This window comes from Mus musculus, chromosome 8 (genome assembly GCF_000001635.26).
Source record: "Mus musculus strain C57BL/6J chromosome 8, GRCm38.p6 C57BL/6J".
Taxonomy (NCBI): Eukaryota; Metazoa; Chordata; class Mammalia; order Rodentia; family Muridae; genus Mus; species Mus musculus.
Genome location: NC_000074.6, coordinates 11,655,090 through 11,679,177, shown reverse-complemented (window position 1 = coordinate 11,679,177; position 24,088 = coordinate 11,655,090). Strand labels below are relative to the sequence as shown.

Below are 24,088 nucleotides of genomic sequence, written 5' to 3'. Positions count from 1 at the left end.
AATGGATGCAAAGAGAAGAGAGGAAGGGAGGGGCTTGAGCTGCTGGAGTGTTTAGACTTTGAGCCCTGTTCTTCAGGATCCCAGAACTGCAGAGCCATGGGCCATGTTCTTCAAGGACCATCTGGATCTGCTTGTCCTGGCACACATCCTGCAGTTCATCAAGTCCTCCAGCACCCTTCCAGGACGTCCGTTCATGGAAGGAGATATGATGGGCTTTGACCTTCACATTAAGAGTATTGACTGATGCCTTACCTCAAAGGTCTTGGGATTGTAGCAGACACGGGCAGGCAGTACAAAGCAGCAGAGAGGTTCTTAGGTGCAGTCAACTCGCATCAGTCTCTCCTGAAGACCAGACAACAAGCATGGCCCTACTCACAAGGAAAAGGAACCCTGATCACTTCCTAGTGGTGATGTCACAGGTCTCGGGCATTCCACGTATCCGAGAGATCAAGGCTGGGGAAGCTGAAGACCTTCCAGGGAAGGGCCTCCTCCTTCTGCTGGAGGGACCATGACAGCGAATAGAGGAGCAATGACCTTCTTATCTGTCTTCCTGCTGTGCTGTTGGCAAGACGTACAGCCCTGGCCGAATAGAGAGCTTTCAGGTAGAGTCCCCAGGAGACTGGCAGATAGAAAACTATAGGCACGATGAATCAGGCAGGCAATGTGGTTCTCTGCTATTGTTTGAAAGGGCTCCTTTCTAAGCTATAGGTTTGGAAATAATGATACCAGTAAGAGTAAAGAGATCTTTACGGTAACTGAGCCATGGGGGCCGTGCCCAGTAACCTGGATTAAGGCCTTTATAGAAAAGGTCTGTGTAGCACTTGACTGGTTTGCCTGGCCACTTCCTGCCATTAACATGCAGCAATGGAGCGTTGTTCTGAAGGAAGGAAGCAGCCCTCACTATTCACCATGCCTGCCTAACTGTGAGGAATAAAATCTATAGACTTTGGAATGACATATCCTCAGGTCTTTTATTGTCTCTGGAGCACAAAAAGGCTAAGGCCTTCTTCCTGCCCCGAGGAACGAAAGAAAATCGAAGTTTCTGTCTATGAAGTCCTTTGAAATTCTGCAAGTCTATGGAAGAGTTGTTATACTGTGTGCTTTAATTTTCATTAACTTGGGGAAATACTCTACCTTACCTAAAAGTAAAGGAGGGTTGCCAGGAGCCTCAGGATGGGTAGCTGCTCTTGAGTTTAAATGACTGTGCACATTTTGCTAGTTGATCTTTGCTTCATCATTGAGCATCTTATGTCAATCTCCTCTGTATTTTTTTGAGACAGGGTCTCACTCAAAGTTGAACCCAGAGCTCAGTAATTGGTTAAACTATCTGGGGAGGTAGCTCCAGGATCCACCTGTCTCCATCCTCACCATGCTGGGATTACAGACTCACACTACCATGGTTCTCCTGATTGCACACAGGCACTCTGCTGACAGTCATATCCTCAGCCCCTGGAATTCTTTAAGTGATAACTTTAAAGTTATTTTTCACTGAAGTTTTCATTCTGTACATTCATCACACATAACTAATTCCGCACAACATAAAGACATTTTTGTAGCAGTGAGTGACATGTGCCAAACATGTTCCTTCCCATTTCTTTCTACCCTGCTGTCTCCGTTTTCCACAGCCCTGAAGAAACTTCATAACCCAACAACTTGTAAAAGAAAGCATTTAATTTGGTGCTCAAAGCTCCAAAGGGTTAGAGTTCATGATCATCGTGGTGGGGAGCAGGGCAGCAGTCATGCTGAAGTAGGAGCTAAGAGCTTGCTTATGTCCTTATACCCAAGTAGAATACGCAGAGAGGGTTAACCAGGGATGGCTGAGTTTTTGAAAACCTCAAAGCTCACCCACAGTGACACAACTCCTCCAGCAAGGCTACACTTTCTAATTCTTCCCAAACAGTTCCACTAACTGGGGACTAAGCATACATGAGCCTACGGGGGGGGGGGGGGGCATTTCTACTCCAATCACGCCTGATTTCTGTTTAGCCCCCTTCATTCTCCCAGAAAGTCTTGCTTTACCTTCATGTCATATACACTGTGATTACATTTCAGAAATCAGATTTATTTCCTTACTGTGGTCATCTCCAGATACATTTCTTTCCTGAAAATGGCACCATGTTGTTCCTTATGGCTGAAGGAGATTCAATTGTGTATATACTACATATTTTCCTCACCCGTTCCTCTGCTCTTAGGAACCTGAGTTGGTTCCATCACTGAGCTAGTGTGAATTTTGCCACAGTAAACATCAGCGTTTAGTTAGCTCCATTGGTGTTGATTTGAGGTCCCCTGGGTAAATATCTTGAACTGGACCACAATGGCTCTTGTTTTAGTTCTTCGAGAAATGTCCATCCTGAATTCCATGGTAAGTAGACTAGTTTACATTCACACCAGCAGTTATCAAGGGTTCCTTTGTCTTGCTGGTCCTTGTGTTTCCTCAGTGGCTGCCACTCTGACTGGGATCCCAGTGTACTTTTAATTTGCATCTCTCTGATGGTTTGTGAGGACAAACATCTTTCATGTTTAATAATCATACTCTTATTTTGAGAGCTTTCTGTTCATTTCATTGTCTGCCTTTATTGGGACATTCCGATGTCTTGATTCAATTTTTAGTTCTGCACACCCTAGCTATTAAATCTCTGCCAGGTGCAGTAAGAATTTCAGTATCTTTAAAAATCACAGAAATAGGACTATGCTTTCCGTTTAATCCCAGGTATGGAATACGGAGCTGCTTCGGACTGTCTGAGGCAGCTGAGTCCAATTTGCCTCACCCTCTAATAGAAGCATGATTTTGCCAGCTGCAGATAGTTTCTGTGATTGTGTTAGGAATTGTGGGGTTGGGGTTTCTTCAGAAGGCATATATATATATATATATATACACACACATACATACACACACACACACACACACACATATGTGTGTGTGTGTGCTAGGTCCCTGAGGACTAGGGCTGTTGGTAGCGAGTTGTTGGTTGGTTCTTGTTGGTCAAGATTTGTTAAGTAGTCGTGTACAAAAAAAGAAAGAAGAAATGAGATATCCTTATAGTGAAGATCAAACTTGCCCCAAGGAACTCAACGTCCCTAATCAGCAGGAAGCAGTTTAATGATAACATCACCTCTTTCCTTTCTATCCTTTTCTCTCTCCTATCTAGAGTTAGGGGGTTGAAAGGGTGGAGAAGGGTGGGAAAGAAGAACCCACAAAGTAACTAACATTGACTACTGACAGGTGTATAGCTAAGACTCTCTCCTACCTTGTAGGCTATGTCTTCATTTCAATGGCTGTTACTATCTGTGCATCTGTATAATTCCATCAGAAAGTCCTTGCCTATGCCTATAATTTAAAGCACTTGCCTGACTTTTTTGGGGGGTGGGGGAGGCCTAACATTTTCAGTCTTTATACTGAACCAATTGAAGACAGTCATAAGCCTATAAGGCTGAGAAAAAAATCTAATTTACATATAGATATCCAGTCTCCCTACCATGATTTGTTGAAGATATTGTCTTTTGTACAATTAATATTTTCAACATCTTTGTAGAAACGGAGGCAGCTGTGGCTCCATCAGTTTGTCTGGACCCTCTCGTTCATCGTGTGTCTGTCTTTGTGACAGTACCATAATGTTTTTGTCACTATGGTTCTGTGACAAACCTTGAATTCAGGTGTAGGAACACCTCAGACTTATTTGCTCATTCTTGATTTATTTCTTTGTTTTAGATTTCTTGCCTATGTGAGGTCTTTTCTGCTTCCAAATTAATGTTAAGATTGCATTTTTTCCTAATTTCTGTGAAGAATGATCTTGGAACTCTGATGAGGTTTGCATTGAGTCTGTACTTTTATTTTGTTGGTGGTACTAGTTGCTCGATGCTGTGCTAAGAGACACGATGAAAGCAATTTAAGGAAATTTATTTCGTCTTCTAGTTCAAAAGCACAGACTCGTGGTGGCCGGCACATGTTGTGTCTGGCCAGTAGATCACAACGTGGTGGCCGGCACATGTTGTGTCTGGCCAGTAGATCACAACGTGGTGGCCGGCACATGTTGTGTCTGGCCAGTAGATCACAACGTGGTGGCCGGCACATGTTGTGTCTGGCCAGTAGATCACAACGTGGTGGCCGGCACATGTTGTGTCTGGCCAGTAGATCACAACGTGGTGGCCGGCACATGTTGTGTCTGGCCAGTAGATCACAACGTGGTGGCCGGCACATGTTGTGTCTGGCCAGTAGATCACAACGTGGTGGCCGGCACATGTTGTGTCTGGCCAGTAGATCACAACGTGGTGGCCGGCACATGTTGTGTCTGGCCAGTAGATCACAACGTGGTGGCCGGCACATGTTGTGTCTGGCCAGTAGATCACAACGTGGTGGCCGGCACATGTTGTGTCTGGCCAGTAGATCACAACGTGGTGGCCGGCACATGTTGTGTCTGGCCAGTAGATCACAACGTGGTGGCCGGCACATGTTGTGTCTGGCCAGTAGATCACAACGTGGTGGCCGGCACATGTTGTGTCTGGCCAGTAGATCACAACCTGGGTTCTAGCCTGGCACATCCCCAGGCAGCTTCTCCCAGAGCATCCATAGTCAGAAAGCAGAAGCAATGAATAATAATGCTCACCTCGAGTTTTCCTTTTTATTCAGTCCAGGACCAAATACGGCCAAGTACGGTGCCACCCATATTCAGGGTAGATCTTCCCACCTCAACTAACTTAATGTAAACAACTTCTCACAGTTATTTCCAGAGGCTAACCTCCCTGGAAAGGTTTGCCCTTGTAGGCTATCTCAGGCTTGCCCAGAGGCTGTCACTGACATGGCCCTACATGATGTCAGGTTGGCAATATTAATCACCACAGCTCTGCCTTCTTTCATCATCACACCAAAATACATTACATGTAGGCTCACGGCCATCTCATAATAAAAAACAAAAAACAAAATCATTTAGTCCCCGTTGTCTTTAAACAGTTGCAACATTGTTTCAAAGCCCCAGGACTATGTTTGACCTATAAAATAAAAAACAAATGACAAGCTTCCGATACAGACTAGCACAGAAGAAGCATGCTCGTTCCAAAAGGGAGGACTCGAGCACGGCAAGGGATGCTCAGACCCAAGTAAGAACAAAACCAAGTAGAGCAAACAAAGCCCGCGTCTGGCATCTGGCTCTAGAGGCAGAACCATCTGGGTCCATGGGGTTTGGTTAGGCCTGCCTCTCCAGCTCTGCTGCCTGCAGAACACATGGCCTCTCTCTTGGGATGGTTGTATTCTATGCCTTCAGTTTTCATCAGCAAACATCTCATGGTCCTGGCATGTCCAAAATCCTGAAGTCTCCACTGAAACTTAGGCTTAGCGAGGTTATTTCTCGGGAACTCCTTGCAGGGCCTTCAACCCTGTCACACACTGCTTGGCCTCTGAAGTTTTCTGGAACCATTGTGCATGAGTCCATGACCCCTTTCATACTGCGTATTTCATTACTGTAAAGGGAGTGTCAGGTGAATGCTTCTGCCAACTTCTATCTCCAGCTTATAACAGAAGCTAGCCATTTTGGACCAGTTGTGTTAATGTCTGTGTGTCCTGCAGGCTGATCATAGAGAGACACATCACTAGGTGTCATTTTCCAGCTGTAGATTTCTTACCTGCGTTCTCAGTTCAGGCTCTGTCCTCTCAAATGAGTTTGCACTTCACAAAATGGATTGGCAAGTCTTGCCCTTGGGCATCTTTTCTAGTGTCCCAGTGCACAGCTGGAGTTTTCTCTTTAAGAATCATACCCTCAGAATACCCAAGATACAATTTGCAAAACACATGAAACTCAAGAAGAAGGAAGACCAAAGTGTGGATACTTCTATCCTTCTTAGAAGGGGGGACAAAATACCCATGAAAGGAGTTACAGAGACAAAGTTCAGAGCAGAGACTGAAGGAAGGACCATCCAGAAACTGCCCCACCTGGGGATCCATCCCATAAACCACCACCAAACCCAGACACCATTGTGGATGCCAACAAGAGCCTGCTGACAGGAGCCTGATATAGCTGTCTCCTGAGGGGCTCTGCTAGTGCCTGATAAATACAGAAGTGGATGCTCACAGTTATCCATTGGACGGAGCACAGGGTCCCCAATGAAGGAGCTAGAGAAAGTACCCAAGGAGCTGAAGGGGTTTGCAGCCCCCTAGAAGGAACAATAATATGAACTAACCAGTAACCACAGAGCTCCCTGGGACTAAACAACCAATCAAAGAAAACACGTGGAGGGACTAGTGGCTCTAGCTGCATATATAGCAGAGGATGGCCTAGTCATCAATGGGAGGAGAGACACTTGGTCCTGTGAAGGTTCTATGCCCCAGTATAGGGGAATGCCTGGGCCAGGAAGTGGGAGTGGGTGGGTTGGGGAGCAGGGGGAGGGGAAACTAGGAAAGGGGATAATATTTGAAATTATGTAAATAAAGAAAATATCTAATAAGAAAATTTAAAAAAAAGAATCATAGCCTTGGGCTGGAGAGATGAATCAGTGGTTGAGAGCACTGACTGCTCTTCCAGAGGTCCTGAGTTCAATTCCCAGCAACTACATGGAGGCTTAACCATCTGTAATGGGACCAGATGCCCTCTTCTTGTACCTTAAGACAGCTATAGTATACTACTCATATACATAAAATAAACAAATCTTAGGAAAAAAAAAAGATATCGAAGGGCTTTTCTAGACCAATGTTCCAATTGTTTTGCACATTCTTTCCACGGGCCGCTTCCAAAACAGCACATGATCTGGCTAACACGGCAATGGCCCCGCTATCGGTACAAATATTGTCTGTCAGCTACTTGCTGTGACAAACACCTGAAAAAAATTAAGGGTGGATTTTTGCCTCACAGTTCAAGGAGACACTCAAGACAGCAGGAAGCTGGGCTGAGTGTCACCGTGTCTACGGTCCGGAAGCACATCCATGATCAGCTTGCTTTCTGCCTTTCCTTCAGTCTAGACCCCTAGTCTAGGCAATGGTACAACACTCAGGACTGCTCTTCCCACCTCCATTACCCTGATCTAGAGAATGTCTCATAGGGATGCCCAGAGTCTTGTCTCTTGGGCAATGCTGGACCACCCCCAGCCCCCAGCCCCGGCTGGCCATTAGTATTAACCACCACACCAGGATAGACATTTTCACAATACCAGTTCTTCCTGTGTATAGACTTAGAAGCCTCTCCATGTTCTGATTCCTTCTCCTGGGTCTTAAAACTTTTCATTGTACCAATATTTCCCTTTAAATTTAATTCCAGAGTGTGTTTCTCAGGCAACTGTAAGTAGGATTGTTTTCTACTGTCTCCCTCAGCTGTTGGTTAGCGTTCTGCTGGAAGGGTACCGAGGTTCACAGGTCCGTTTCACACCCTGCCACACGGCAGAAAGGTTTTTCTCATGGCCCCCTGAAATGTGAGCATCCCTATGTACAACCGTATCATCTGCAGATGCGGCCCTCTGGCCTCTTCCTTCCTTGTGTGCACCCTGTATCTCCTTGTTTCACTGCTCTGCCTAAACCTTCCCACGCTGTGCTGAGTGAGGACAGTGGGCATGTCAGGGACACGGGCTTGCCTCGTACTTTACTAAAGATGCTTTTAGTTTTTCCACATTTAGCAGTAATGTTCACTATTTGCTAAACTCCCTTTATTATGTTGTGATATGATCCTTCAGCCCTTCTATCATGGAGCCATGTTGAATTTTGTAAAAACCTTGTCTACATCTATTGAGATAATCGTGTGATTTGTCTTTGAGTCTATGAGATATTGAATTACATTTATTAATCTTTACATGTATATTTTTATATAACCAGTCTTTCAGCTCTAGAAATAAGCCAACATGACCATGGTAAATTACCTTTATGCTCTCTTTTTAAAATCACTTTTCAGGTATTTTACTTAGAATTTTTACATCTATGTTCATCAAGGGAATCCGTCTATAATTGTTTCATTGTGTCTTTATGTTTTTTTTCTGTGTGTGTAAAGATAATAATTTCACCAAAAGTTTACACTGTTCCTTTTTTTTTTGTATTTTATGAAATGCTTTGAAATGGGGGTATGGGTGCTCTTTTAAAGTCGCCAGCCAGCAGGATGGTTCAGTGAGTAGAGGTTCTTGCACCAGGCATGGCAACCTAAGTTCCATTCCTGGATCCCATAAGTGGCAGGGAGAACAGATTCCTAAGCTTTGTCCTCTCACCTCCATGAGTGTACCATGGGACACACATGCTGCACACACACACACACTCATCCTCTTTCCCTCTCAGTGTGTGTGTGGGGGGGGAATAGGGTTATACTGTAGTGAACAGACATATAAGGCAGAATACAACAAATTATTTTTCTTTATTTTTAAAACTTCCTTTATATTCTATGGTAGGAGATTTTACAGAAAGCCCCATGGCTGCTAAGAAGGATATATATTCTGCAATGTTTGGATGTAATCATGGTCTATAGGTATCTTCTAAATCCATTTGATCTACGTCTACTTCAGCTATCTATTTTTATTACCAGGTGGCATCCAGTGAAAGCAGGATATTAATGTCACTCACCCATGAGGGACATCACTGGTGTCTGGGTAATCTGTATCTTTAGATCTAGCAGTATTGCTCTATGAGGCTGGACCCCATGGTCACTGTGCATGGGTTTAAAATGGTCTCTCCATACACTGATCCCTGCATCAGGAAGAAGTGACATATCACTTTTATCTTGGTTTGAACTCTATTTTGTCGGGTATCAGAAGACCAATACCTGCTTGGTCCCCTACACCAACTCCCTGAAGTACCCTTCTCTATCCTTTCATACTAAGATTGGATCTGTCTTTGACAGACATGCTTCTTGGAGGCAAACATAGGTGACTCCTGCTTTTTAATCCAAACTGCCAATCTGTGTCTTTTGACTGAAGAATGGAGGCTGTTAATGTTCAGAGTCATTACTGAAAGGTTTTGTAATGGTTAGTTACCACTGATTGTCAACCCGAGAGCATTTACAATCACAGGAGACCAGGCCTTAAGCTGTTCCTGAGAGTGCAGGGCTCTCTGTATTGCGTCAAGGTGCAGAACACTCCCATTAAGAAAGAAGAAGTTTGAGCTGGGCATGGTGGCGCACACCTTTAATCCCAGCACTTGGGAGGCAGAAGCAGGCGGGTTTTTCGTTCGAGGCCAGCCTGGTCTACAGAGTGAGTTCCAGGACAGCCAGGGCTATACAGAGAAACCCTGTCTAGAAAAAGAAAAAGAAAGAAAGAAAGAAGTCCCCAGGTTTCATCAGTCCCTCTAGCCAACACTCTTTGCCCCAGCATCATTTTCTTTGCTCTTTACTGTTGACAGTTTAATTGGAATGGGTGGTAGACAGTCCTATTTTGATCAAGTCCATTTGGGGCTCTAAATGCAACTTTTGCCTGTATGTCTATATTTTCACAAGGACTTTGCTATTTTTTTTAACTGAATAGCTTGTCAGTTATTTACTCTGTACTTTTCTCCATCTATTTTGATTATGGGTTCATTTTTAATCTTTTTGTTTTGTTTTGTTTTGTTTTTCGAGACAGGGTTTCTCTGTATAGCCCGGGCTGTCCTGGAACTCACTTTGTAGACCAGGCTGGCCTCGAACTCAGAAATCCGCCTGCCTCTGCCTCCCAAGTGCTGGGATTAAAGGTGTGCACCGCCACGCCCGGCTTCATTTAATCTTTTAATGGCTGATTTTGTTTTGGTGTTTGTTTGTTTGTTGGTAGTGGCTTGAATAAGAATGGTTCACATAGGCTCATATATTTAAATGCTTAATCATCAGAGAGTGGCACCATTTGTGTAGGATCAAGTGTGGCCTTGTTGGAGGAGATGTGTCTGTCACTGGGGGTGATATTTGAGGTTTCAAAAGCCCAAGCCAAGCGCAGTGTTGTTCTTTCTCATGCCTGCAGACCAGGACGAGGTTCTCAACTACCTCTCCAGCACCGTGCCTGCTATGTCTGACGTTATGTTCCCAGCCATCACAACAATGGATAGAGCCTCTGAAATTGGAAGCAAGCCCCCAGTTTAATGCTTTCTTATATTTTTGGTTGTGAGCCTAGCCTTTAACGGCTGAGCCATCTCTCCAGCCCAGTTTAATGCTTTCTTAAGAGTTGCCTTAGTCAGTGTCTTCATAGCAATCAAATAGTGACAAAGACATTTTTGTTTTATTTTGTTTTTTGACACAGGGTCTTATTACGTAGCCCTGGCTAGCCCACAGCTTGCTATATAGACCAGGCTGGTCACTAACATACAGAAATCAGCCTACCTCTGCTTTCAAAGTGCTGGGATCAATGGCAAGTGCCACCACACCCAGCTCAACTGTTGATTTTGTATGTTCTATTTATTCTGCCTTTTTTCTTCATTAGATTCCCTAGTGTGGTTACCTATCAGCCTTGGCTTCAAGCCCCTGAGTCTCTCTTTTGCTTGATCCAGTGTACTTTGTGAGGTTTCCTACCATATTCTTGTATGATTTACTGGGTGTCTCTTTCTCAGAATCTCCATCTCCTCTCTGTAGTACTCTTATGTCCAGCGCTGTCTTCTGTCAGCTGCTTGTCTCAGCCCCTTTGAATTTAAGCTCATTTTAGAAATCATTCTTTGTCATTTCATCATCTAGATATCTTTAGAGTTGGTCACTGGAGAGGCAGGAGATTTGGAAGCTTCATGTGACCCTGGGTTCTCGTGTATCTTGTGTCCCTGTGTTGACATCTGTGCACCTGTTGTGATGGATATTTGTCACACTGATATACAGGGACCTTCTTAGTGAGAAGCCTGCTCTTTTTTTATTTTTTATTCTTTCAATACTCCATACATGTTTTCCAGTGTGTATGGACCATATTCTTCTATCACAACCTCCTTCCCAACCCACACATGCCCCAAACTTAGCCCCAACTCCACTTGCTGTTGCTCAGATACACAAGTCTGTAGTCACCTGCTGGGCACACACAATCTACCAGTGGCCTCATCCTCAAATGAGTGACTTCCCCTTCCTCAGAAGCCATTTACTGTGGGATGCAGGGCTTCCCCCATCCATGCTGAAATTCTGACTAGCTTAGTCTTGAGCGCATCACCAAGCAGTCTACTCTTGACATAGTTTGCAATCTTGGTTTCTTATACACCTTTCATGTGAACCCTATGGAACGTCATAGTCACATTCCCGTGTGGCTTTGGCTATGACGGATGGGTTTTGTCACAATCCATATTTTCTTCTTGGTTAGTCTCACAAGAGCGCTGTCACTCTAGTCATTCAGAAAGGTATAATGCCATTAGCAGAAGGTATGGTATGTACCACATGTGGTGGTTACTCCTCTGGTCTTTCCTACAGTGTATGAGCTAACAGGATATGAGCTCTGCCTACACTGTGGTCTTTACAGGTTCAGGTTAAAGTATCTGTGCTGTCAATTCCTGCTGCTGCTATGACGTGAACACAGAGGTGTGGACTTACAGCCCTCTATAGTTAGACATACGTGGGTTATGTTGACTAGGGCTTTTCTTTCTCCTATTCTGTAAGTTAAAGCATCCATCCATGTATGCCTATGGCTGGTCTGCCTTTTTCTTAAAGGAATATAATATGGGTCACTTAGATAGCAAAGTATTATATGTCAGAGGGTGTCAGAAGACGCAGAATTGGGATGGGATGCTTGTCCTCACAAGTGTCGCTGATGGCCTCACTTGTCCACTCCTGTGCACAACTCTTGAATATGTCTGAAAGTTCCTCGAGTAGCTTGTTAAGGGTTTGCTCTCGATGAGATGATTTCTAGTAATTTTCTCCTAAGACCTGGTCAAAACTGGGACAGCATTCACCATCTTCTCTAGCTTGAAATCTCACTAAATCCCTGTGTGACCCTCATGATCGTCATCAGTCTGAGAATGGTCACTACAAGGTCTAGCCTGGGCTTTTAGTAGCACACACCTTTAATCCCAGCACTCCAGAGGCAGGCAAATCTCTGCGAGTTCAAGTATTAGGATAGCAAGAGCTTTGTAGAGAAACCCTGTCTCAAAAAGAAAGAAAGAAAGAGAGAGAGAAAGAAAGAAAGAAAGAAAGAAAGAAAGAAAGAAAGAAAGAAAGAGAGAGAGAGAGAGAGAAAGAGAGAGAGAGAGAAAGAGAAAAGGAAGAAGGAAGGGAGGGAAGGAGGGAGGTAGAAAGGGAGGGAGGATGAATAGATGGTAGGAAGGAAGGAAGGATGGATGGATGGATGGATAGATGGTTTGATGGATGCAAAACAAACACTACAAGAGATCTGGTTGTACTGTGTATGACTCCAAAGGTCTCCCCAGCTTGAGCTTTGGCCATTGCCCTACATGACCTCCAAGATCATTCTCCAAGGTCTTCCTCAGCTTGAGGGGACAGTGAAAAGAGTTTCTCCAATGCCTTAAGGGAAATGACACGGCTACCCTCACCCCATCCTAGGGTGCTCCCCCTGCTTACAGGGAGAAAAGTTGTGACTCTAAGTGTGTGTGGTTTCCTCATGGGGAGGTGCTGTCCACTTAGGATAGCAGTTGATGTGAGCATGGTTGATGTCTTATGGTCACTCAACCGGAGTGAATTCAGAATTCAACAGTGAACTTCATAAGGCCAGAATGTGCTGACGTGGTCACTGAGAGGACGTGAGTGTCTTGACCTTGTGGGTATGTGCTGTCTAGAAGCTGTGACTCTCCCCGGGAGGTGGTGACAGGAAAAGTAGGTACAGCAGCTACATTTGACAATGCAAATGAACAGGCACAGACGACACACCACGCATGTGCACACGGCTGACTTGCACAATGCTCCCATTGTGATTACGGGACAGACACGGGATGAAAAGAATATTTTTAACAAAGTGCTGGCGCTGCGCAGCTGTCCCCATTCGTAACGATCCATTAATGTCTCACGCAAAGAGAAACTGTACAGTTTGTTTGGTTTACCAAGGTCAGCACACTGAGAAGCAATTGTCATCACCACCACAGACCTCCTTACATATTTCCCATTGTTCCGAGCCATGCAGATGAGCGCATTGCGATGCAGATTGTCCACCATTAAAGCCTTTGAGAACAGCTTTGTCATTGGTTTAGCTGCAACTTTAGTTCTTCCAGAGTTCTGTGCCTCAGAAAGGAAAGGTACGGACAGTGGCCCTGCTCGCCATCTTTGGGGGTCTCGGGACCTGGGAGCTGGAAGAAGAGGCCAACCTTGAGCTCAAACTAAGAGATGTACCAGATCCAGAGACACCACAGTCCCTGATAAAGAGGGGTCATGCCAGAAGGAGGGAGGGAGTTGTGGTGGATGCTACAGGGAAGAAACCGGTCCTCAGAATTCTCATGGCATCCAGATACAGGTAAACCCCATGTACCCAGCACACATCACAGATAAGAGCCCTGGGCCCTGGAGACAACAGCCATCCAGAACCCTTGAGCCCACTGATCAGACTCCATTTCTTACCTGCAGACAGAGCACCCTGGAGGGCTCTGCTCACGCTGGAGGAACGAGGTGCCCAGTCTCTGGTCCACCCCATAGAAACTCGAGTATCACAAATGAATGTGCAGGGCCACCTAGGGCTCTCAGAGAAAAACACATCTGCAGTGTCTTCACACAGGACAGACAAGCATTTGGGTGGTGACATGAGAAACCTTAGTCAGGGGCTGGGCAAGTGCTTCTCCTCACTGGTGCTGAGCTGGGCTCTGAAGCTGGAGCTCCCCAGACCCATCCAGATGATGTCACCAGCCATGCAGGAGGCAATCGCTGCTTCCTACAAAACAAAGCATGTGACCTCTTCTATCTTTTGTCCCTGTGATAGAGCTTGGTTTTCCCTGAGCACCAACACTGTCTTACCATCCCTGAGGGTGACTCCAGAGAGCAGGAGGGCAGGTTCTACTCAGGGTGCCAGGGGAAATCCTGGTTTCCACAGACACAGCTGCTCCGTGGGTAACGCCTTGCCCATCTTCCATAGGAGAAGCTCAAGTCCCGAGGGCTTCCCTCAGCGCACAGAGGAAGGAGCAGCACCCCACACTGCGTCCTCTCTGTAGAGTAGACTAGGGCTGTGTCTCACAACTATCCGTTCACAGAGAGGTGGGTGAAAATCACTTAATGCTGTAAAACTATAGGATTGTTTTATTGTTTTGTTTTGTTTTCCTATCAGGTTCAAGTGGTAAGCAATGGCCAAATTTAGAAACTCTGGATGATGACATAGCTACAGTGTTTGGTAAGGACTCTCCACCTGGTCCATGGTGAGGGAGGGGTCGGGCACTCCCCAAGGCTTTACCAGACAGTCAGGCGTCAGTCACAGGCACTGGAGGAACTGATGTGTTTGAGGGCAGAACCACATTCTTCTGGCCCACAGCTTTAGCGCTGACCAAATTCCTTAAGTCATAGAATGACCATCAGAACCAAGTCACCACGCATGGAGCTTTGCCTTGCCACGTGGTGTCCGGAGACCACTGGTATGTCTGTCACCCAGAGACTTGCTTCAAACACCCTGCATCAAGCTCCACCCAAGCCTCCCACATCAGAATCCACATTTACCTGGACATGCTGATGCAGTGTACGACAGAGAGGCCTGAGGCCAAGGAACTCCTCAGCCTCGGATCAGGCAGGACAGTTCCTAGGGGTGAGGACCTGGCCTCTCCCCAGGGTTTCCGCCTTTGTGGCCTCACCTTAGGGCTTCCTACAAAACTCTGGAAGGGCTTGAGCACAACAGGATTGGGCACATTGATCCGACCCACACTGTCCCTCAGTGACAGAGTACAAACTGCAGACGTAAGGCTAAGTTCTCTGGTAGCCACCTGAGAAAGCACGTAAGCAGTGTACAGTGACTGATATGGAGGTCCATCTTTAGCACCAAATCTACAAAGTCCATTGTGTATGACCCTCCCAGAGGCGTCCCCAGGTCTGTCCTGTGAACTGTGCTCACCACCCAGTGCCACACTCATGTCACACTTGGTAAAGTAAGGCCTGCAGAAGCTGCCTGTGCAGTCTGACTTGCAGCTTAGGATCCTGGGGCGTCTGTCTGCCCAGGATCACCAGTCAGATGGGATCAGGAGTAGACTAAGGGAGGGCACGGTGTGAGTGTGAAGCTGCTCTTACAGCTGAGCCTCATCAGGAAGTTTGTGATGGCAATGTCAGGTGACAGGGGCCCTTCCCATGAAGGACCTCTTCCAGAAAGGCCAGGTCTGCTTGTTCCTGAGTCTGGGCTGGGGAATCATTGTGGACACATGGCTGATCGCACGAATGAGTGAATGAGTGTTTCCCAGTTCACCTCTCCTACCCCATCTGCCCTCCTAAACTACTACTGTATCACATGCAGCAGACCTACTTCCCACCATGCAGGTGGCCTCATCTCCTCACACCGAGATGAGCAGACCACACACAAGGTCGAGGTAGCTTCTAAGCCCCATCCATGGGTGGCCATCGTGCTGCAGAGACAGGCAATTTCCAGCTGTTGCTTATTTAGCTTCCACTGTGACACCCACACAGTGTGGGGTGCCATAGGTCTCACAAACAAGCACCCCATTTTACTAAAAGTTCACTGAGAGTTAGAGACACGAAGACAATTCATTCTTACTCAAATCTGAGTGAGTGAGAGATAAGCCAGAACATTGGTTGGCTACAAAGTCCTGGATGCATGTGAGAGACTTCCTGGGAAAGGAAACAGAAGAAGAAAGACTGGCTGGATATAGCGGTGTGTGCACGCCTTTAATCCCAGCACTTGGTGGCAGGGGCAGGCAGATCTCTGAGATCAAGGCAAGACTGGTCTATAGAGTGAGTTCCAGGCTATCCAGAGTTAAACTATGCAGACACTATACAGTGTGTCAAAAGAAAAGATGGACGTGTTTAAAAAAAAAAAACAAGAAAAGTTGTTCTGTCAGTACCTGAAGGCAGAGTCAGGACAGCATGATAATGGACAGGAAAGTGGATCGTGATCAGGGCTAGGGCTAGGCTTTGGAACTGTGACTTCAACATATGTAGTAGATTTTCCTCACTATGGCAAAACTTCAGGGTAACCACTTATAAAGATCAAAGGTTTATCTGGGATCAGTTTTGGAGTTATCAGTCCTTGTTTGGTTGGCTATGTTGCTTTGAGCAACTGGTCACATGTCATGGTGTGAGTGTGTGGTAGTATAATACATTTACTTCATGGTCAAGAAGCAAGAGAGAGTAAGGGGACCAGGATCCTACTACCTTTCTTGCAGATACCCCCCAATGTCCTAAAGACCTCCCACTAGGCCCCATCTCTTATAGAGGTTCCATCACCCTCCAATATTACCACTGAGGAATTCAGCCTTCTAAGACATGGGCATTGAGGGACCTTCAACATCTGGATTACAAGGGTGCTCAAGGATACTCCAATGATCTTAATCTCCCTCAACTAGGGAGGCAGCAGTATGGACAGCATCCACAGATAAATTACCCAGAGTAAGGCCACTGTCCAGAAGTTACTTGAATTTTCTAATCATGGTATTGACAGGCCACCTGGAGTTCAAATTCTTCACAGAATATCGACCCTACGTCATTGGCTCTATACCATGTTCTTGTGTGCTTTTTCCAAGATGAAATTCTAGTCCGGGATATTCTGGAGCCAGGGAAAGCACCATATTTTGAAAATCAAAGCCCATCAACAACTTCACAACAAAAAACAACGAAGGAAAAAGGCAAGTATACCCTTTCAATCCCTCAATTGCCAAGTCTCTTTAGATCTGCAGTGTTGAATACAGGACCCTATTTCATGAGCACTCAGTAGATCCTGCCATATTTGGGCAGGAGCAAGTGGACACACAGAGAAGCCAAGGTCCGAGGCCACTGTTACAGCCTTCCTGAGATGGAGGAAGTCACCTCCAAGGCAGAAGAGGCTTGCTTCCCTCTGGGGTGATCTCTGAGTTACAGTCATACATGTCCTTAGGCCCAGGATAAGGGTAGAGTCCACTCACTGCAGGAATCCAGAATGAGCCAGATCACTGTTAACACACACCATCTGCTTGTGCTCACCTATAGCTTCTAAGGGAAGCCCTTCTGTCACACGATGTGGCCAAGGTCCAGCATATAATGTGCCTAAAGCCAAGGAGAGCCAGGGATAGAGGCAAACAACACGCTTGGCAGAGCACAGCTCTACACTGAGAGACTGTGCAAACAGATGGGGCAACAAGGGCATGGAGGATGTGACAGACGGTGGCAAGGAGAGGATCTTGAGGAAATGCATGCAGAGGAGGGTTCATTACTTTCCTGGGAGGCTTTTGTGCAGATGTGACTAGATCATAAGGTTTGTTCACCCTGTAGCTTCCTAGTCCCAAACCACCAGGCTCAAGGTGGTTGGATGACACCCAACTATTTAAAGATTTAACTTTCTAGTGCACAATTTCAACTAGAACTTAAACCCTGTGCCATCATCCTTCCAGCCCAGTGTTGGAAAATAGGGCTCAGGCTAAAAATGTTTACAAACATGTAATAGGAAAAACCTTCCCTGTTTCTTTCCATGTTTTTCCTCAAAGAAGTCCACACAAAAGAACCCATACCTTCTAAGACATATCAGAAGCAGTCATCTTCTGGGACCATGCACACCCCTTCCTTTGACGGTAAATATAACCCCACGACCCCCTTCCTGGATTCAGAACTTCTCTCTTAGGGTTTTCATCGCTGTGACGAGACACCATGACCAAGGCAACACTTAGAAAGGAAAACATTTAACTGGGGGCTGGCTTACAGTCTCAGAGGTTCAGACCATTATCATCACGGTGGGAAACATGGCTGTATGCAGGCAGACCTGGTGCTGGAGAGGGAGCTGAGCTTGATCTGAAGACAGCAGGAGACTGTCTTCTACACTGAGCAGAACTTGAGCATAAGAGACCTCAAAGCTGATCCCCACAGTGACACACTTCCTCCAACAAAGCCACACCTACTCCAACAAGGCCACACCTCCTAGTAGTGCCAGTCCCTATGGACCAAGCATTCTAACACATGAGTCTATGGAGACCATTCCTATTCAGACCACCACAGAACCTAACTGGGGAGCCTCAGCCAGCCAGGCGCAGATGGATGGTTCTACTTGAAGCAGGGCAGAGATTCTTCTGCTGGAGCCTGTGGCTGATTCACCTGGTTAGGTTGTTAGGTAGGTTTCCTACGATGTCCCAAGCCTTAGGATGTCTCGGGTGTCTAGTCCTGCATTGGAGCTCAGCATCCCACAGCTCCCAGACCTGTCCTGGGCCGGCCTCTGCATAATCCAGAACTGCCCAGAAGACATGTCTTCTTGTGGGGGGGACACAAGCTGAGTCCCCTCCCAGACTTCTGAGTCTGAATAGAATAGAATAGAATAGAATAGAATAGAATAGAATAGAATAGAATAGAGCAGAGCAGAACAGAACAGAACAGAACAGAACAGAACAGAACAGAACAGAACAGAACAGAATAGAATGAGCAGGGCATTTGGAGTGCCCCTCGGGGCAGGAGGGAATTGGGAGAAAAACCTCCTTCCCTCATGAGTCTCCTACCATTGACAGGGACAGGAGACGCAGCTCTTTGCTCCAATGAGTAGATAGAACAAAGTGTATGTGTAACAAAGGATGTGCAAGTCCAATGTCTGCAGAGTGACCCCATGTGGAGCCAGACTGTGGCTTTGGGTATAGAACATATTAATATGGTAATGCTGTATGGCTCTGGGAACCTGCATTTCAATCCTGCATGGCTTCTCCAGCTGCTGAAGCTGGAGGTACGTCAAAATGACAAATCCATGGTGTCTTAGTTAGGGTTTTACTGCTGTGAACAGACACCATGACCAAGGCAAGTCTTATAAAAAAACATTTAGTTGGGGCTAGCTTACAGGTTCAGAGGTTCAGTCCATTATCATCAAGGTGGGAGCATGGCAGCATCCAGGCAGGCATGGCACAGGCAGAGCTGAGAGTTCTACGTCTTCATCCAAAGGCTGCTAGTGGAAGACTGACTTCCAGGCACCTAGGGTGAGAGTGTTAAGCCCACACCCACAGTGACACACCTACTCCAACCAGGTCACACCTCCAAATGGTGCCACTCCCTGGTCCAAGAATATACAAACATGGCATAAACAGAGCACAGTTGTATTTAAAATGACTAACCTAACACCTCTGAGGTTGACCCACTCGTCAGTTTGATGACTTTGCTGATGATAGTTCTAGAGCAATAGGTAAGAATCCTTCTAGTAGCTGCCTAGAGAGGGACAGTGAAGGTAAAGCCTGTTGAAGGGACTGCCCTATACATAATGGCAGGCAAAAGCAGACTGAGAGACAGAGAAGAGCCTCACAGGTGAGGAGATCTGAGGCTATAACTGAGAAGGGAGAGGCGATCCTAAGGTGCCACCCAGGCCCTACAGCTGGCTACGCCCCACTGGGACAATGTGCTTGCCCACTGGAGGTCAGCAAACATCCCAAGCTAGCCCAGAATGTCGCTTGCATTGCTGCCCAGGCCAAAAGACTGATCTGTGGCCACCACATGAATTCCTTCCCTCCCCAAGTTGTCCCTGAGCTGCTGGGACCTGATAAGAGCCTTCTCCTGGCCCCTGGGCACACAGCACCCATCAGGACAGCTGAATCCCTCACTGAAATTGTGTGATTCCTAACCACCAAGCGAAGACCAGCCTCTGTGGGGACTGGGTAAAAATGCATGAGTTATAAATCCATGACAGAGAGACCGAGGGACAGCCAGGTTAGGAGGAGACTTGGAGACCATCAGAAACTAGTGTGTGACCCTAGTAACATGACAATAGGGTACCCAGAAAAAGAAGGTGTTAAGAGTGGGAAGCAGGGATCTTGGGCTGCATGGTGTAGAACCCTAAGCAGAACCTGAGCTAACTAGCCAGCATTAAAGAAAAGAAGCCCCAGCTCCCAACAGCAGCAATATGGGCAGAGTCCCTCATAGCCCTGCCAGATTGATGCTGTCAGTGATGAAGGCTAGGTGGGTCTGGGAGACCGAAGGCAGGGCAGAGACCTCCATCCATTGTTTCCACACTCTTGTCTCAGACAGAGAAAGGATTCAGATAGACAACATATAAACTGGGAGGAGGTTTAATTAACAAACATGTCACTCACCGGACTGAAGAAATGGCTCAGCCATTGAGAGCATTTGCTGCTCAAGGCCCCAGGTTCTATTCCCAAAACCCATGTCAAGCAATTCACAACTAGAGTTATGCCGCCTTCTGGCCGGCACAGACACCTGCAACCTATATGCATAGCACTCTCTCTCTCTCTCTCTCTCTCTCACACACACACACACACACACACACACACACACGTAAAGTAAGCACACCTTCAGGAGTGACGGCTAGCTTCAGACAATAGCAGCATAACAGTACTTCATAGGCTTTGGATTAAATCTGGGGATGTGACACAAGGTTACACAGGTCGCTTTGACCTGGAGATCTGACAAGAACTGCATTGCTGCTCTGTCTTGTCAGGGTGCATTCTTTCAGCACTAAACTCATGCTGATGGCTGTAGATCCTGCATCCTGCGTTTCTGCTCCTCTTCCTGGTCAGTCCCTATTTCAGGTCCCTAGGGGCAACAGAGAGATGGGTTGTGGCCAGGCAGTTTCTCTCCATGATCACGTCACTGACTACCCACAAAGCCCAAGTCTAGGCCCCAGTAAAGCAGTGAGAGTCAGTGTATTGAGGCAAAACGCAGCAGGCCATCTTCAGCTTCAGCACACAGGTCTTGTGATGGAGCCCCTCCCGGGAAAAGGAGAGTTCCGGGAAAGGACATGTAACCAAGTGAGCTGACAAAGCTGCGAGCACTACGGCACCTGGAGGCCGCCTGAGCCCTCGGAGTCTCTGGGACAGGCAAGTGAGCCAGGCCGACATGCTAGCTGCGCACCTTTGCTTGGATGGTCATGGCCCCTTGGTGTCTAGGAGATATATCATAGTTGCATCCCCTGCCCAGAGCTGTCTTGGATGCAACAGGTGTGTGCTGTGTTGAGCAGAGGCGCCCACCCTTTACCCACACATGGTCACAGGTGAGGGGTCAAAGATGGATATACCTATAGGTCTCTAGCACACAGCAGAGGCACACACACACACACACACACACACACACACACACACACACGCACGCACACGCACATTTTTTTGCAAGTGAGGCTGTGCTCTCTCCCCAGGGCTGAGGACAGGGAGTGCAGAGGACAGGAGGTGAGATGTGGGCCTTAAAACTGATATCAGCCTCAGCTGTACCACACCGTTCCTAGTGTCAGCTTAACCTTCACATGGGCTTTTCTGGGTGTGCATCATGCAGCCAGGAGTGTTGTGTGGCAAGAGCATACTGTGGTGAGTGTGTGCCAGCCTGCTAGAGAAGGCATGTTTTCCTGCCCAGCTTCAGCAAGGACCAGTGGTGATGTTGATGCTAAATGCTCAGGGCTGCAGGTAGGGCACCAGCCCCATGACTGGCTGCTGCAGGGGTTATGAGTGGCAGAGAGCATCTATGGCTTTCGGCTTTGTGACAGAAGGCTCAAAGGAAAACAGGTAGGTGGCCTGTGGGCTAACCTGCTCCTCCTCCCTGTCGTCGTCCCCCCTCCCTGTCCACCCACCCCCCATGGTCTCCGAGGCTCAAGACAAGGCAGTGTGTCTCTTTGGAAGGCAGTGTCTCTATGGGATGAGAGGCTCTTGGTGCTCATGTCTGAAACAGGACCTTGAAGCTGTGAAGAGAGCAGGAAGGAAGCTGCAGAAAACACACTGTGGCCTCCACCACAAGCTAAGATGGCCCACGTAAACAAAGATGCTTGTTTGCCAAGTGCTGTTGAGGGAGACCAGAGGACTGTGTCCGCCTGCTAGAAGTGGGCTGCTGTATGGTCATGTGCATGCAGGTGTCGCCTAGGAAACAGGATCGGGAAAGAACCTGGAAATCAGAAAATCAAAAAAAAAAATCAGGAAAAAAAGGGGGACAGGTTAAAAAAGGAGAGCAAGGTGCTTAAAATAGCTTCATTGTGACATTATTTTAAGCTAACAAAAACTTCACAAGTGTCACAAAAAGCATATAAGTTTATGTAGCAGCACTTGCAAGATCAATGGTAATAATAACAATGGGGACATTCACATTCATGAAAGCTCTTAAATGACCCATGAAAACATTAGCAACAGCAGAAACAAAGGAACAATGACAAAGTCCCAGCTCTCGGGTCATAGCAGATAGGTTATTCTGGTGCCACATATGAGTGACCATATCCCGGGAACATAGATTCAGATTATTCCAAATTCCATGTTCAGACATGGCCACAGTTTCACTACGTTTTTTTTAGTAATAGAACAAAGTGAGTTATAAGTCAAGACACTGTAAAAACACTTTGAAGGAAACAAGGCAGGCAGCTACAGCCAGGGAAGCTATCTCTCTACTCTAGGCCTGGGATACAAGCTGATGACATCCTTAGCTTTAGGGCTGATGAAAGGTAAGGACTGTTTGCACATTCCAAGGAAGTTAGATCAGACACACTGGGAAGGAATGGCTAAAGGCTGCCTACTTAAGTGTGACTGGACGTGCATCATCTAACCTCTCCAGGGTCACTGCATCCTAACAATCGGCCTTGCAGAGGGCTCAATGCAAGGCACAGGTCCTCCTGGGAACTTCGGTTCACATCCACACAGCTTGTACACACATCTCCACCTCTCTACTGTGTTTCTGGATCCAGAGCCCATCAGGGTTCCATCTTTCCATTGCCTCAGTATCCCCAGCATGGCCACTTCCTCCTATGATGGGTCTCTGATGGCCTCAAAGAGCATGGGCCTGTTCCTCTGTGGAATGGCTTTCATTTTGGGTTTGTGAGAACTCTCCTGCCTCCAGGAATTTGAAACATTCCATCTGGCCCTCCAGCATCATTGGTTTTATGAATGAAAATTTGACACAGCTCTATCACTATTTGAATGTCTTGTTTCTTCAGGTATTTATACTGAATAAGCTCCTGGTGGTCACGGGGCAGCAGGCTACAAAAATGAGCACAAAACATATGCTCACTCTATATGCTCACTCTGAGACCCACATGGCCTAGTTTCAAAAAGCTTGCAGTTAAACAATATTTGTGATGTCTATTCATTGTCCTTCACTTTTCCACAGATAAGCAGAAAGAAATACTTTTTCAGCTAAGAAGCCTTGAAGCTCTGGAGAAAATGATTGACAAGATTCGAAGAGCTATTGGTAAGTAAAATCCATGGTTCGGGTCCTGGAGAGGGCTAATGAGACTCAGCAGGTAACGGTGCTCGCTGCCACATTCGAAAGCCTGACTTCCACCCCTAGGACCCCCACGCTGAAAGGAGATAAATGAATACCCAAGTTACACACACAGTTTTTTTTTTTTTTAAAGGAGAAAGTGAGCTAGCGCCAGCACTGTCTCTCTGCTTTTTGGCTGTGAATGCAGTCCTCCAGTTGCCTTACGCTCCCGGCCCCATGACTTCCACCCATGTTTGCACCCGATGTCACCAGAAGACACTGGTGGATCACACATGCCTCCTGAATCCCAACCACAACAGTCAGTGCCACCGATATGTGACAAGGGCCTGACCCAGGCTGTGGTGACAGTCAACAGTATAGTAATAATTATTCAAGAAAACCTCTCCCCTAACAGAAACTAAGCTCAAGAGAAGACAGAAGCTCCAGCAAAGTAGAAGCAGTCAACTCCTGGGGAAGCCAATCCAGCCCTAAGTACTAGGCCTGGCGAGAGGGACAAGCCACTGCCGCACATGGGGACAGAAGAGAGTGGAAGGAGCCATCGACCTGTGTGAACTGTACTCAATGAGCACCAAATAAAATTAGCATATTTAAATATTAAGTTATCTGATAGGGCTGTTTTATTTCTTCATTATTTTATTATTATTATTCAAAATGGGGAGAGAAAACTGGAACTGGGGGGCATGGGGAGGGGTGGAACCCTAGTGCAGTGATAACTCCTAGTAACGAAGGAGGACTCACAGTGATGGAAGATACAGAGCCTGCACCTTCCCTTGTCTGTAACCAGGTGTGCTGGCTACTCTTATGTCACCTTGACACACAAACTAGAGCTATCCAAGAGGGAACCTCAATTGAGAAAAATGCTTCCATTATTTCAGCTTAAGACATTTTCTCAATTAGTGATCACAGGTGGGAGGGCCCATTGTGGATGGGGCCATCCCTGGGCTGGTGGTCCTGGGTTCTATAAGAAAGCAAGCTGAGGGGCTGGA

The 24,088-nt window shown here is 46.7% G+C and overlaps 1 protein-coding gene across 1 annotated transcript; it reads left to right on the top strand.

The window, feature by feature from the left end:
• The first annotated feature begins 428 nt into the window (after nucleotides 1–428).
• On the top strand, nucleotides 429–23,700 carry 1700016D06Rik (RIKEN cDNA 1700016D06 gene). The gene is made up of 6 exons (NM_024271.2): nucleotides 429–602; nucleotides 14,080–14,142; nucleotides 16,487–16,588; nucleotides 17,423–17,506; nucleotides 22,989–23,069; nucleotides 23,497–23,700. Exons 1-6 carry the CDS (start codon nucleotides 509–511, stop codon nucleotides 23,571–23,573), a joined length of 501 nt encoding a protein of 166 aa, NP_077233.1. The 5' UTR covers nucleotides 429–508; the 3' UTR covers nucleotides 23,574–23,700.
• Nucleotides 23,701–24,088: the final 388 nt, after the last annotated feature.